Source organism: Spea bombifrons, chromosome 4 (genome assembly GCF_027358695.1).
Source record: "Spea bombifrons isolate aSpeBom1 chromosome 4, aSpeBom1.2.pri, whole genome shotgun sequence".
Lineage (NCBI taxonomy): Eukaryota > Metazoa > Chordata > Amphibia > Anura > Pelobatidae > Spea > Spea bombifrons.
In genome coordinates this window covers 112,934,086-112,949,407 of record NC_071090.1, presented here as the reverse complement: position 1 = coordinate 112,949,407, position 15,322 = coordinate 112,934,086, and the positions used below count along the sequence as shown (strand labels likewise).

Sequence of the window (15,322 nt, the reverse complement as noted above, 5' to 3'; positions counted from 1 at the left end):
CTCTCTCTCTCTATTAGACACACTGTCTCTCTATGTCTATCTGTATTTGACATTCTGTCCGTCTCTCTGTCTCTCTCTATTAGACACACTGTCTCTCTCTGTCTTTCTTTATTAGACATGCTGCCTCTCTCTCTCTATTAGACACACTGTCTCTCTCTCTCTTTTAGACACACTGTCTCTCTCTCTCTCTCTCTATTAGACACTGTCTCTCTCTCTCTATTAGACACACTGTCTCTCTCTCTCTTTTAGACACACTGTCTCTCTCTCTCTCTCTCTCTCTCTCTCTATTAGACACTGTCTCTCTCTCTCTATTAGACACACTGTCTCTCTCTCTGTCTGTCTGTATTAGACATGCTGTCTCTCTCTCTGTTTGTATTAGACATTCTGTCCGTCCGTCTGTCTGTCTGTCTGTCTCTCTCTATTAGACACACTGTCTCTGTCTGTCTGTATTAGACATTCTGTCCGTCTGTCTGTCTCTCTCTCTCTCTCTCTCTCTCTCAGACACACTGTCTCTCTCTGTCTGTCTGTATTAGACATGCTGCCTGTGTCTCTCTCTCTCTGTGTATTAGACACACTCCCCACCTGTCTCTCCGTATTACGCACGCCGTCTCTCTCTCTGTACCCGGTGCCGGTATCCGCCGCCGTCACCTGTCACCTCAGGACGAGCTGTAATAACTCCAGCCAATCACACACAGGATGGTGGGCGGAGTGAACTGCCGAACCAATCAGGCTTGGCTTACCTCCACTACTGTGCCAGAATAGGCGGACCGCCAATCACCTTGCAAGCCCCGCCCCTGTCAACTTTTCCGTCCCTCGATGTAATGCGATAAACCAATCAGGAAGTAGGTGTGTGGTCTAAGGACGCCAATCACTCCCATGATTGACCAATGACCGGTCGCTATTTTAGTGACGTCACGCAGCGGCTAAAGTTTGTGTTCCACGCTGGAAGGCGCCTTGTTGTGACTGGCGAGGGGGTGGAGCTTCCGGTGCGGTGCAAATCGGGATTTGGGGATTCCCCAACACGAGGAAGAGCTGACACCGCGACCGGCGACTTCCCACGGCAGCTCGGTGAGTAACGGGAACGGAGGAGGGGCCTGGGCTTCTCTACGATGTGTGTCCCTTATACGGAAGAGGAGGGGGCTGGGCGTCTATACGGTGCCCCTTATACAGAAGATGAGGGGGCTGGGCGTCTATACGGTGTGTGGTGTGTGTCCCTTATACAGAAGATGAGGGGGCTGGGCGTCTATACGGTGTCCCTTATACAGAAGATGAGGGGGCTGGGCGTCTATAAGGTGTGTGTGTCCCTTATACAGAAGAGGGGCCTGGGCGTCTATATGGTGCATGTGTCCCTTATACAGAAGAGGGGCCTGGGCGTCTATACGGTGTGTGTCCCTTATACGGAAGAGGAGGGGCCTGGGCGTCTATACGGTGTGTGTGTCCCTTATACGGAAGAGGAGGGGGCTGGGTGTCTATACGGTGTCCCTTATACAGAAGATGAGGGGGCTGGGCGTCTGTACGGTGTGTCCCTTATACAGAAGAGGGGCCTGGGCGTCTATACGGTGTGTGTCCCTTATACAGAAGAGGGGCCTGGGCGTCTATACGGTGTGTGTCCCTTATACAGAAGAGGGGCCTGGGCGTCTATACAGTGTGTGTGTCCCTTATACAGAAGAGGGGCCTGGGCGTCTATATACGGTGTGTGTGTCCCTTATACAGAAGAGGGGCCTGGGCGTCTATACGGTGTGTGTGTGTCCCTTATACGGTAGAGGAGGGGCCTGGGCGTCTATACGGTGTGTGTGTCCCTTATACAGAAGAGGGGCCTGGGCGTCTATATACGGTGTGTGTGTCCCTTATACAGAAGAGGGGCCTGGGCGTCTATATACGGTGTGTGTGTCCCTTATACGGTAGAGGAGGGGCCTGGGCGTCTATACGGTGTGTGTGTCCCTTATACAGAAGAGGGGCCTGGGCGTCTATATACGGTGTGTGTGTCCCTTATACAGAAGAGGGGCCTGGGCGTCTATATACGGTGTGTGTGTCCCTTATACAGAAGAGGGGCCTGGGCGTCTATATACGGTGTGTGTGTCCCTTATACAGAAGAGGGGCCTGGGCGTCTATATACGGTGTGTGTGTGTCCCTTATACGGTAGAGGAGCCTGGGCGTCTATACGGTGTGTGTGTGTCCCTTATACGGAGGAGGAGGGGCCTGGGCGTCTATATACGGTGTGTGTGTGTCCCTTATACGGTAGAGGAGCCTGGGCGTCTATACGGTGTGTGTCCCTTATACGGTAGAGGAGGGGCCTGGGCGTCTATATACGGTGTGTGTGTCCCTTATACGGTAGAGGAGCCTGGGCGTCTATACGGTGTGTGTGTCCCTTATACGGTAGAGGAGGGGCCTGGGCGTCTATATACGGTGTGTGTGTCCCTTATACGGTAGAGGAGCCTGGGCGTCTATACGGTGTGTGTGTCCCTTATACGGTAGAGGAGGAGCCTGGGCGTCTATACGGTGTGTGTGTGTGTCCCTTATACGGAGGAGGAGGGGATTGGGCGTCTATACTGTGTGTGTGTGCGCCTTATACAGAGTAGGGGGCTGGGCGTCTATATGGTGTGTGCCCCTTATACAGAATAGAAAGGGAGGGGTCTGGGCATCTATACGCTGTGTGCCCCTTATATAGAATAGAAAGGGGGGTCTGGGCATCTATACGCTGTGTGCCCCTTATACAGAATAGAAAGGGGGGGCTGGGCGTCTATATGCTGTCCCTTATATAGAAAGGCAGGGGGCTGGGCTGGGCTTCTATACTGTGTGTCTGTCCCTTTTACAGAAGAGGAGGGGCCTGAGTGTCAGTAGTTGAAAATCAGGAAGTGTATTCCGTGTACCGTGTGATATGCGTGTGCTGGCAGCGTCTGCTCTACATGCAGCGTGAACTGGAAAAATGGCCCCATCCGGCCCCCGTCTAGCTTAATCAGTCGTTGGTCTCGTCTTAGATTCAGGAGCCGTATGTCTATCCCATGCATGTTTAATACCCTCACTGTATTACCCTCTACCACCTCTGCTGGGAGGCTGCTCCGCTTATCTACGTCTCAGTAAAGTAAAACTTCCTTCCATTCCATGTCAGTCTCTGACTCTCTAGTGTGAGATTCCGCTCTCTTGTTGTAATTTTTCTCCTCCTTTGAAATAAATTCCCTCCGTCCTTTATTAACCCCGTTATATATTTTAATCCCCCCCCCGGAGAGTATATCGAGACCCCCTCCGCGTTTGAACATTGTTAATATCCTTCTGGGACAGGTATCTCCAGCACTGTACACACTACTCCAGGTGAGGTCTGTAAAGGGGCAGAGCCTCCTCCCTCTTGCTGCCATTAGTTAGTATAATTAACCCCTTAGAGTGAATGTTTCTTGCTGACCCCCCCCCAGGCTGTCTCTCTGCCCCGGCCGTTGTGTGATGGAGCCGCAGCCTGAGTCTGGGATGGAGCCGCCGCTCAGCCAGGAGACCTTTGAGGACCTGTGGAGCCTGTGAGTGAACGTGAGAGCTGCAGGGGGCGGGGTAGAGCTGGTGGGAGGAGCTCTGGGGGTTGGCTGTCGGTGCCGGTGGATAAGAGACGCAGGTCCAGCTCCCCTGCAGCGAGGAGGTTTGGGGTAAACAGACTCCCAATCCCCCCCCTCCCTGTCTTACCCCTTGGGGGGGTCCCTGGGCTCCCTGTCTTACCCCTTGGAGGATGGGGGGGGTTCCTCTGGGCTCCCTGTCTCACCCCTTGGAGGATGGGGGGGTTCCTCTGGGCTCCCTGTCTCACCCCTTGGAGGATGGGGGGGTTCCTCTGGGCTCCCTGTCTCACCCCTTGGAGGATGGGGGGGGGGTTCCTCTGGGCTCCCTGTCTCACCCCTTGGAGGATGGGGGGGGTTCCTCTGGGCTCCCTGTCTCACCCCTTGGAGGATGGGGGGGGTTCCTCTGGGCTCCCTGTCTTACCCCTTGGAGGATGGGGGGGGTTCCTCTGGGCTCCCTGTCTTACCCCTTGGAGGATGGGGGGGGTTCCTCTGGGCTCCCTGTCTCACCCCTTGGAGGATGGGGGGTCTCTGGGCTCCCTGTCTCACCCCTTGGAGGATGGGGGGGTCTCTGGGCTCCCTGTCTTACCCCTTGGAGGATGGGGGGGTCTCTGGGCTCCCTGTCTTACCCCTTGGAGGATGTGGGGGGGGTCTCTGGGCTCCCTGTCTCACCCCTTGGAGGATGGGGTGGTTTCTGGGCTCCCTGTCTTACCCCTTGGAGGATGTGGGGGGGGTCTCTGGGCTCCCTGTCTCACCCCTTGGAGAATGGGGGGGTCTCTGGACTCCCTGTCTTACCCCTTGGAGGATGGGGTGGTTTCTGGGCTCCCTGTCTCACCCCTTGGAGGATGGGGGGGTCTCTGGGCTCCCTGTCTCACCCCTTGGAGGATGCGGGGGGGTCTCTGGGCTCCCTGTCTCACCCCTTGGAGGATGCGGGGGGGTCTCTGGGCTCCCTGTCTTACCCCTTGGAGGATGCGGGGGGGGGGGGTCTCTGGGCTCCCTGTCTCACCCCTTGGAGGATGCGGGGGGGGGGTCTCTGGGCTCCCTGTCTCACCCCTTGGAGGATGCGGGGGGGTCTCTGGGCTCCCTGTCTCACCCCTTGGAGGATGCGGGGGGGGGTCTCTGGGCTCCCTGTCTTACCCCTTGGAGGATGCGGGGGGGTCTCTGGGCTCCCTGTCTTACCCCTGGGGGGGGTGGCGCAGGCTCCCGGCTGTCTGTGTTGCCCTGCGGGGGCAGATTCCCGTGTGTATCTCTCTTTGGGGAGGGGCAGTCACGCTGTGGGACAGGCTGTCTAATGTCTCCGCACTCTCTGCTTTCCAGGCTGCCTCTGCAGGATGTCTCTTATGTCTCGGGGAACGATCTGGTGAGTGACGCTCGCGATCTGTCTGTATATGGTGTTCCGGGCTGGGCCGGGGGGCCGTGGGCTGGGTCGGGGGTCTCTGGTTTCTCCCGACGCCCCACCTGCCTGCCCCTCCCCCCTCGCTGCTCTTCCACGCGCTCCTTATCAGTTTTGGTGCGTTTTGTGTCGTTTTTGGGTCACTTTGTTTCTTGCTGTTTTTAGGGTTTTCCCGAGGACCCCCTGCTGCCCCCCGACATGGCTGCGTTACAGGAGAGGGGGGTCAGCAGCTCCTTCACGGCCGTCGCCTCGCCCTCCGTGCCCTCGACGGAGGATTACCCCGGAGCTTATGGGCTGAAGCTGGAGTTTCAGCAGAACGGGACGGCCAAGTCTGTCACCTGCACGGTGAGTTACCCTCCCTCCTGGGTGCCTCAGCCCTGTATTAACTCTTCGTTAAGAGTCCTCGCTGCGGCTCCTGTGCTGGACATGTCTGGACTTGCCCTGCAGAGGCGGCTCCTCCCTCCCGTCTCCTCCTGCCGGACCCACCGGGGCATCAGTCATTCCGTGCACGGGAGTGACGCTCTGCGGCTTCGCTGGGATGGGGCTCTGCGGGAGGAGATGGCACGGGAGTGACGCTCTGCGGCTTCGCTGGGATGGGGCTCTGCGGGAGGAGATGGCACGGGAGTGACGCTCTGCGGCTTCACTGGGATGGGGGTCTGCAGGAGGAGATGGCACGGGAGTGACGCTCTGCGGCTTCGCTGGGATGGGGCTCTGCGGGAGGAGATGGCACGGGAGTGACGCTCTGCGGCTTCACTGGGATGGGGGTCTGCAGGAGGAGATGGCACGGGAGTGACGCTCTGCGGCTTCGCTGGGATGGGGCTCTGCGGGAGGAGATGGCACGGGAGTGACGCTCTGCGGCTTCACTGGGATGGGTAACTATGACGAGTGCGTCTGCAAGGAGTGACGCTCTGCGGCTTCACTGGGATGGGGGTCTGCAGGAGGAGATGGCACGGGAGTGACGCTCTGCGGCTTCACTGGGATGGGGCTCTGCAGGAGGAGATGGCACGGGAGTGACGCTCTGCGGCTTCGCTGGGATGGGGCTCTGCGGGAGGAGATGGCACGGGAGTGACGCTCTGCGGCTTCACTGGGATGGGTAACTATGACGAGTGCGTCTGCAAGGAGTGACGCTCTGCGGCTTCACTGGGATGGGGGTCTGCAGGAGGAGATGGCACGGGAGTGACGCTCTGCGGCTTCACTGGGATGGGGCTCTGCAGGAGGAGATGGCACGGGAGTGACGCTCTGCGGCTTCACTGGGATGGGTAACTATGACGAGTGCGTCTGCAAGGAGTGACGCTCTGCGGCTTCACTGGGATGGGGCTCTGCAGGAGAAGAGACTACAGGAGTGATGCTCTGCAGTTTCAGTATGCGCGCGGCTGCAGGGGGTGACGCTCTGCGCAGGTTGGGCGCGTTTGCCCTTCTGACCGCTCGGCTCTCGTTTTTTTTCCTCCCCAGTACTCCGAGGAGCTGAACAAGCTGTTCTGCCAGTCTGCAAAAACCTGCCCCGTTCTGATCCGCGTGAACAGTCCGCCCCCCAGCGGGGCAATTCTCCGCGCCACGGCCGTCTTCAAGAAGTCTGAACACGTCGCCGAGGTGGTGAAGCGATGTCCGCACCACGAGCGCTCGGCGGAACCGGGAGACGGTCAGTGGGTCTGCATGCTGTGTGCCGGGGGGGCCCCTCGTTCTCCTCTGATAGGTGGGGGGGGCCCCCCTCGTTCTCCTCTGATAGGTGTGGGGGGGGGGCCCTCGTTCTCCTCTGATAGGTGTGGGGGGCCCCCCTCATCCTCCTCTGATAGGTGGGGGGGGCCCCCCTCATCCTCCTCTGATAGGTGTGTGGGGGGCCCCCCTCGTTCTCCTCTGATAGGTGTGGGCCTCGTTCTCCTCTGATAGGTGTGGGGGGGCCTCGTTCTCCTCTGATAGGTGTGTGTGGGGGGGGCCTCGTTCTCCTCTGATAGGTGTGTGTGTGGGGGGGGCCTCGTTCTCCTCTGATAGGTGTGGGGGGGCCCCCCTCGTTCTCCTCTGATAGGTGTGGGGGGGCCCCTCGTTCTCCTCTGATAGGTGGGTCCTTCCCGGCGTCCCTGCTGTGTTGTGGGGCACTGCCCCTCGTATCCCTGGCAGGTTCAGCCCTCCATTTCCTGGGGTAATTTCTGTGCGGTGTTACCTGATGCCCCCTATTGCTAGGGGGGTCTTGATGTCTCTTGTGGTGGCTCTGGGCCCCGTTCGGCATGCGCCCCCCGGGCTGTTGATGTATCTGTGGTGTCTCTTGTTCCCCGCTGCAGATTCTGCCCCCCGGAGTCACCTGATCCGCGTGGAGGGTAACTCTCTGGCTCAGTACGTGGAGGACCAGCACACGGGGCGGCACAGCGTCTGCGTGGCGTATCAGGAGCCGCAGGTAACGGCCGGACCAATCGCTTTCCCGGCTGGGTTGACCCTTGACCCTAAATGCTCTCTTTTCATTGGTCGCAGGTTGGGTCCGAGTGCACGACGGTCCTGTATAACTACATGTGTAACAGCTCGTGTATGGGGGGCATGAACCGCAGGCCCATCCTCACCATCATCACCCTGGAGTCCAGAGAGTGAGTCGCTCGCCCCCCTGCTCGCCCCCCCTGCTCGCTCCTGTCACCACAATCTCTTTCCTTTCTCTCTCTCTCTCTCTCCCAGTGCTGTGCTCCTCGCCCCCCCTGCTCACTCCTCGCCCCCTCCGCTCGCCCCTGTCACCACAATCTCTTTCCTTTCTCTCTCTCTCTCTCTCTCTCTCCCCCAGCGCCGTGCTCCTCGCCCCCCCTGCTCACTCCTCGCCCCTGTCACCACAATCTCTTTCCTTTCTCTCTCTCTCTCTCTCTCTCTCTCTCTCTCTCTCTCTCTCCCAGCGCCGTGCTCCTCGCCCCCCCTGCTCACTCCTCGCCCCCTCCGCTCGCCCCTGTCACCACAATCTTTCCTTTCTCTCTCTCTCTCCCAGCGCCGTGCTCCTCGCACCCCCCTGCTCACTCCTCGCCCCCTCCGCCCGCTCCTCGCCCCTGTCACCACAATCTCTTTCCTTTCTCTCTCTCTCTCCCAGCGCCGTGCTCCTCCCACCCCCCCGCTCGCTCCTCGCCCCTGTCACCATAATCTTTCCTTTCTCTCTCTGTGGCATGCTCCTCGCCCCCCTCCACCCGCTCCTCACCCCTGTCACCATAATCTCTTTCCTTTCTTTCTCTCAGCGGCGTGCTCCTCGGGCGGCGCTGCTTTGAGGTGCGGGTCTGCGCATGTCCGGGACGAGATCGGCGATCAGAGGAAGAGAATTACTCGAAAAAGAAAGGGCTGAAAATCGGTGGAAAGAGAGGTATGTGGTGAGGAAATTTACTGAGGGGGTGGTAGGTTAGTGGAACAGCCTCCCAGCAGATGAGACCAGGAACAGATTAAGGGTCCGGGACGCTAACGTGCGTCCTTCTGCCTCGTCTTCCCAGAGCTTCCAGCCTCGCCTGCCCCAGACGCTCCTCTGCCCAAAAAGAGGGTGGTCGCCGAGGAGGAGACCTTCACGCTGCAGGTAAGGTGGCAGGCCTCCGAACCACGCCCCCCCCCGGCAGCGTTTCCGGCACATTCCTGACGCGCTTCTATCCAATCAGGTGCGAGGACGCGAACGCTACGAGATGCTGAAGAAGCTGAATGAGGCCCTCGAGACGCAGGAGAAGTTGGACCAACAAAAGCTGTGAGTACGGTGGGGCGGAAAGGTGGCCCTCGCCCGGCCCTTTAACCCCTAGAGTGCCGCAGCGATGGAGGCAGTCGGCCTGCTTCTTCCATGGAGAGTGCCACGGCCAGGGGCCGCAGCTACTCCCGCTGTATAAGTGTAAATCTGTCTGGGGGGTCCCGCTCGCCATATGTGCCCTTAGAGCTGTCTCTAACGGCCCCCTGTGGGAGAGGGGCCCTGACCCATGGAAGCCCTTCTTTAAGTAAAGGCTCTCGGGGGGGGGGGGACTTACAGTCTAGGGGGTAAGTTCTTAGGCTTCGTTTGGTTTAGTGCCCTCGGGGGGGGGGGCTTCCTTTGGTTTAGGGCCCTCGGCGGCGGGGTACTGGGGTCTTGTGTGTCGCGAGGCTGCGCACGCACGTGTTCATGATCCACGCTTGTGTCCTGCAGGTCTCTGAAATGCCGCAAGTGTCGCGATGAAATCAAACCGAAGAAAGGGAAGCGGCTCCTTCTAAAGGAAGAGCAGGACTCTGAATAGGGGCCCCGGGGGCCCTCGCTATCTCTGTGGCAGGCTGTAGGGGCCCTGATGTAACTTGGGGGGTGCACCTGGGGCAGGCTGTAGTGTGGGGCCATTCTATACGTTGGCTGTAAGGGGGGGTCACCCTGTGTGGGGCCAGGGGCCATTCTATACGTTGGCTGTGGGGGGGGTGCCCCGTAACATTCACTGCCATTCCCTTTTTTTTGTAATCCTATTTTTGGTTATTTTTTAAATAAAATCTTCACATTTTCACTGTAATTTGTCGCGTGGTTTGGTGTGGAGGTGAGTGCCGGTGAACCAGGGGCCGCGCGCGGGGGGGTGTCGGGGCTCACGAGGGGGGGGTAATTAATCCCTTTCCCACACAAATTATTCATCCTTTTTTCGCAACAAACAGGGCTTTCGTTTGAAACCATAGAAACCGGCTGTAAACGATCACTGTGGGCGCTTTATTTTTATTTTTTTTTCTTTTGTGGGTGGCGCTGATCCCTCCCCATCTCCGCCGCGCCGATCCCTCCCCATCTCCGGTTGGGGGCCGGCAGGTAAAGCGCTGACATATGCCGTACTGTTCCTTTATGAGACAGGTACCGCCGCAGCCTCGATCCACGCTGCCGGTTTAACCGTGAACCCTGCTGAATGTTCTGTAGGTTTGGAGGAGGCTACACTCACACTCGCTCTCACACTCTCTTAATGTCTCCCTACCTTCACTGAGGGCTTCCGTGTCAGTCTCCTCCTCTCCCGCAGCTCCGCTTCTCCAATTCTTTCATTCCTTTGTCCTCCTGGAGCGCTTCCTCAAAAGGGCGGAGTCTCTGTGCCACTGTCGATTGGAGGCCTGAGGAACTCGCTGTCCACGTGGTGCGTACTGTGGCTCCGCCTCGTTTAGGAAGTACTCTGGGAAGTCTGGCAAGGGAGCTGACACCGGCCCCCTGAAGCAGCGAGGGAGTTAAAAATCACTGAACGCGCGCGGCTCGTGTCTGTACGTGTACCGCGTTGCCACGGTAACTAAAGCAGCTTTTGTGTGGGGTAATTAAAGGGCATGCAGCTGAGCAAACATACATGTGCAGGCACACGCGTGTGCACACAGTCGCACGGGCACCGACGCGCTGCGATTTGTTTAGGAGACGGCCGGGCGATTTGTTAGTCAAATCCCGGTGGTTATAAGCCCCGCGGTCTCGCGCTGTATTGGGGGGTCTCTGACGGTAAGCAGGCAGCCACGGCTCTCGGGATGTCTCTGAGAATCCAGCTGGGTCTCTCCTGTCTCAGTAAGTTCTTTTCTAAATACCCCCCGGGGGGTTACCTTTTCCCACTAGTTACCCCACCTCTACTCATTACCCCCTCTCCCCCTGCACTGCCCTACTTATAACACTCACTTAAAGCCCTGCCTGTTCAGAGGAGCTTACAATCTACCCTCCTACTACCCTCACCCGGCAGCCCCTCTCCTTCTGTCTCGCGACGGGGGGGGGGGGGGCACTGTGGGCCGGGCTGGCTGTGCGCGCGTCGGTCCTCCCCAGCGGCTGTCCATCTGTATGCTGTGTCTGTCTTGCAGTCGCCGTGGCAACGGCCGCCGCTCCTCAGTACTTTTTTGTGAAGCAGTCTCTGACGTGGCTCGAGGCGCTCTCGTACTGCCGCTCTCAGTACACGGACCTGGTGAGCACTCTCTCCGACCTGGAGCTTTACACCGTGTCGGCAGTGACCATGTTCAACGAGGCGTGGATTGGCTACCACCTCTGCAACCCGGGCTCCTGGCGCTGGAGTAACGGGGCCACGGGGGCCTACACCAGGTGGAACTTGGGGGAACCCAGCCAGGTCTCCAACGCCTGCGTCCGGGTGATTGGCGGCAAATGGAGCGACGCCGACTGCGGCTCCCGCTACTACTTTATGTGCTACAAGCGTAAGTGCCGCAAAATGAATTATTCCTCCCCGCCACTGTTGCTGATAATGCTGTCGCCAGATATTTAACCCTCCTCTCCCCGCTCAGTATTAGACGCCACTGTCCCAGAGCTTCCCAGCACCTGTCAGTGGCCCCTGAAGCCGACCACGCCTGGATCCTTGAGCACCGGAGGCCCCGATATCACTGCTTTCTCCCCAAGGTGGTCCACCAATAGTAACCAGGATCAGAAGGGCCCGGGGAGCCCTCAGATCACGCCTGTACGCGGGACGAGTCCACGTGTGGCCCCTGGGACCTCGTCTGAGTCCAGTGATTCCTCCGACACGCCCGCCGTTTCTTCTCAGTCACCAGGTAGCCGGGTGATGCCGGGGGGCAGCTGTGCGTCCACTGCTTAGTGGCACTTAATGAAAACTTTGTATTTCAGGCACCGCCGGCTCCCCCATGTCTACGGCCCAGGAGCCCACAAGCCACGACGTGACCAATGCCACAGAAATGGGTACGTGGGTCACCACCCCCTCGCTTCCCATAATGCTGTCTCTCCTCGCGAAGTACTCTCCACCCTCTCTAACACTTTCTCTCTCCTCGCTGCCAAGTCCCCTCCTCCCTCTCGAATACTTGCCCCTCTTTCTTGCCCAGTCCCTCCTCTCTTTCTATAACACTTTTCCTCCTCCACCCCTCTGTTTGCCCTCGGGGCAGCTGCCGTGTTTGTGCTTCTTCCCCAGTGTCTCTGCATTTGGTGCTGACCCCCATGACGTGGGCAGAGTCCCGCTCGTACTGTCGACAGCATCACACAGACCTGGCCGTAGTCTCCATCCCCGAGGAACAAAGCACCATTTCTGTCCTGCTGTCGGGGATGACGTCTGGCGGAAAATACTGGATTGGCCTTCGACAAAACCGGTTCTGGGGCCATTGGTACTGGAGCGGAGGACACGTCTGGGGGAACTCCACTGCCTGGGGGGCCGGAGAGCCGCAGGATCCGCTCTCCCAAGCTTGTGGCCTCCTGTCAGCAGGCGACCTTCGATGGAACTCCGCTTGCTGTGGGGAGAGGCTGCCGTTTGTCTGTTATGAGGGTGAGTGAAGCTCCTCTAGTATAAAAGTGTATTTTTACGATCATTGCGTCCCTCTGAAGGTTATGGACCCCCCCAAAATCAAAGCCTGTCGGTTACTAAATCAGGCAACTGTCTGTAATGTCTGCCTGAGTCAGGAGTGTCTGTCCGTGTCTATGAAATTGGGAAGGGCTGCACTCCAAGCGGCTCCATCAGCCCCTTGCCCCCATACACACTGTCGCACATTTGCACACACTCACTTTTGCATGTTCCCATTCATGCTCACATACACTTACACCTACACATTCATGCGCACACAAACATTTACTCATACACATTCATGCTCACACACACCTATAAATTGATGCTCAGAAGCATTTACACAATACACATACGCATTCATGCTCACACACAAACATTTACACAACACATTCATGCTCACACACAAACATTTACACAATACACATACGCATTCATGCTCACACACAAACATTTACACATTACACATACGCATTCATGCAAACACACATTTACACAATACATACGCATTCATGCTCACACACAAACATTTACACAATACACATACGCATTCATGCTCACACACACAAACATTTACACATTACACTCTACACACACCCTTACTTCTCGTTCCTGCCTCTCCTGGCTGGTCCACCATGATCTATAAAGGGCCAGCTGCGCCCCTGATCAAATGTATCTTATACCGACTTCTCCTTTCCAGATTTATAACGAGGAAGTGAGCCCTACCCTCGCCCCGAATCGGGTGATCTTCACAGCGAGCGTTTCTTTCAGAGGAGTTCTGATATGTGTCCTGTGTGTATCCCACACTGAAATACACGCGTGTGAAGTTCCTTTATCCGTGGTGTGGACTGTGTGCCGGGAGATTTCCTGTGAGTCCCCTCAGCGAGGTCCTCCACGCACTCTCCGGCACGCACTCTCGCACCTCTTAACCCACTTACTCACCAGGTAGTCCACTTAGGACCCACGTCCCGGCGGAGACATTGTTTTCTTTATGGCTCGGGGTAGTACCGCTCTGTGGCCCCGGCACGTCGGTAACTTGATGCAGCCGTGTTTTGGGAACCGTTTCATGTTGACTCCTATTAAATTGCGATGGACGTTCATCCTTCTCTGCTGGTCTTCTTGGGATGGTAAATACTCTGCGCTGATGTGCAGCGGGACACGCGTGTGAATGACGGCGTCTCTAGTGGCTGTGCGTGTCTGAGTGTGCACTCAGTCCGACGCTGTGTCTGGCAGGTCGATTTATTGCATGAAAGCTACGTTGCAGTTGTCTTGCTTTATTGGAACTGCGTTGCCCCTTATTGGGGTATTGGGCTCCGGTTGGGGGGATTAACCCCTTATCCCATCTGTGGAGGGGTTAATTTCTAAGAATTATTTGCCATGGTTACGGCAGAATCAGATCGCACCCTGTCCCCTGCGCGTTTCACCCCCACAAATACTCATTACCGCGTTCAGGGCGAACATTCGCTCTCCTGATTTCTAGAAAGTGACCGGCGTTTTAGGAGCGCGGCGGCCCCCGCAGACCCAGCTGCTCTTCCATGTTCCTGACACTAGGTGGCCCCCTCGGGATTCCCCTCTCGGCCCGGCCGCCTGACGCGGGGCGATGGAACGAGTCTGAGCTTCAGTAAAACCCGGAGCGGTCTGACCGCTATACCCCCTGACCTCCCTGCGCATTATGACTGAGCCGGCCCCTGTATAATGTATAGATAAATCAGTGACTGAGCCAGCCCTGTATAATGTGTAGATAAATCAGTGACTGAGCCAGCCCTGTATAATGTATAATTAAATCAGTGACCACCCCTGTATAATGTATAGATAAATCAGTGACCGGCCCCCTGTATAATGTATAGATAAATCAGTGACCCGCCCCCTGTATAATGTATAGATAAATCAGTGACCCGCCCCCTGTATAATGTATAGATAAATCAGTGACCCGCCCCCTGTATAATGTATAGATAAATCAGTGACCGCCCCCCTGTATAATGTATAGATAAATCAGTAACCCCCCCCCTTTATAATGTATAGATAAATCAGTGACCGCCCCCCTGTATAATGTATAGATAAATCAGTGACCGGCCCCCTGTATAATGTATAGATAAATCAGTGACCCGCCCCCTGTATAATGTATAGATAAATCAGTGACCGGCCCCCTGTATAATGTATAGATAAATCAGTGACCGGCCCCCTGTATAATGTATAGATAAACCAGTGACCGGCCCCTGTATAATGTATAGATAAATCAGTGACCGGCCCTCTGTATAATGTATAGATAAATCAGTGACCGGCCCCCTGTATAATGTATAGATAAATCAGTGACCCGCCCCCTGTATAATGTATAGATAAATCAGTGACCCGCCCTCTGTATAATGTATAGATAAATCAGTGACCGGCCCCCTGTATAATGTATAGATAAATCAGTGACCGGCCCCCTGTATAATGTATAGATAAATCAGTGACCGGCCCCTGTATAATGTATAGATAAATCAGTGACCCGCCCCCTGTATAATGTATAGATAAATCAGTGACCCGCCCCCTGTATAATGTATAGATAAATCAGTGACCGGCCCCTGTATAATGTATAGATAAATCAACGAGCCGGCCCCCTGTATAATGTATAGATAAATCAGTGACCGGCCCCCTGTATAATGTATAGATAAATCAGCGAGCCGGCCCCCTGTATAATGTATAGATAAATCAGTGACCGGCCCCTGTATAATGTATAGATAAATCAGTGACCCCCCCCCTGTATAATGTATAGATAAATCAGTGACCGGCCCCTGTATAATGTATAGATAAATCAGCGAGCCGGCCCCCTGTATAATGTATAGATAAATCAGTGACCGGCCCCCTGTATAATGTATAGATAAATCAGTGACCGGCCCCCTGTATAATGTATAGATAATCTCTCTCTGTTCCCGCCGTTACTGGGTCAGTTATGAGGAGGTGACAGACGGTGAGTCTAATTCCAGTTTAATCCCAGTTAGTAATTCTGTGACCTTCATCTGCGGCAGAAATGTGCAGATTAATCCCGTGAGGCTGAGGATTTAAAACCACCTCTGCTGGTTGGCTGTTCCTCGAATGCTTTTTATTGAGTTTGACAATTTTCATTTTCGATCATATTTTAGAGACATGATCCAGCTGAATGTGTCCTGTCCTGCACCGCCCCCTCTGCCACGGGGCACCGCCCCCTCTGCCACGGGGCACCGCCCCCTCGAGGTCACCTCCCCCTC

The 15,322-nt window shown here is 56.4% G+C and overlaps 2 protein-coding genes across 2 annotated transcripts; both read left to right on the top strand.

The window, feature by feature from the left end:
- Positions 1–920: 920 nt before the first annotated feature.
- TP53 (tumor protein p53) lies at positions 921–9,383 on the top strand. The gene is made up of 11 exons (XM_053464345.1): positions 921–1,068; positions 3,408–3,506; positions 4,851–4,893; positions 5,092–5,271; positions 6,379–6,565; positions 7,203–7,315; positions 7,390–7,499; positions 8,124–8,245; positions 8,370–8,449; positions 8,529–8,611; positions 9,038–9,383. Exons 2-11 carry the CDS (start codon positions 3,436–3,438, stop codon positions 9,123–9,125), a joined length of 1,077 nt encoding a protein of 358 aa, XP_053320320.1. The 5' UTR covers positions 921–1,068; positions 3,408–3,435; the 3' UTR covers positions 9,126–9,383.
- A 938-nt stretch (positions 9,384–10,321) lies between these two features.
- LOC128491951 (macrophage mannose receptor 1-like) lies at positions 10,322–13,193 on the top strand. The gene is made up of 6 exons (XM_053464346.1): positions 10,322–10,384; positions 10,669–11,013; positions 11,101–11,361; positions 11,435–11,506; positions 11,733–12,080; positions 12,796–13,193. The coding sequence occupies exons 1-6, from the start codon at positions 10,348–10,350 to the stop codon at positions 12,801–12,803; spliced, it is 1,071 nt and encodes a 356-aa protein (XP_053320321.1). The 5' UTR covers positions 10,322–10,347; the 3' UTR covers positions 12,804–13,193.
- The last annotated feature ends 2,129 nt before the right edge of the window (positions 13,194–15,322 follow it).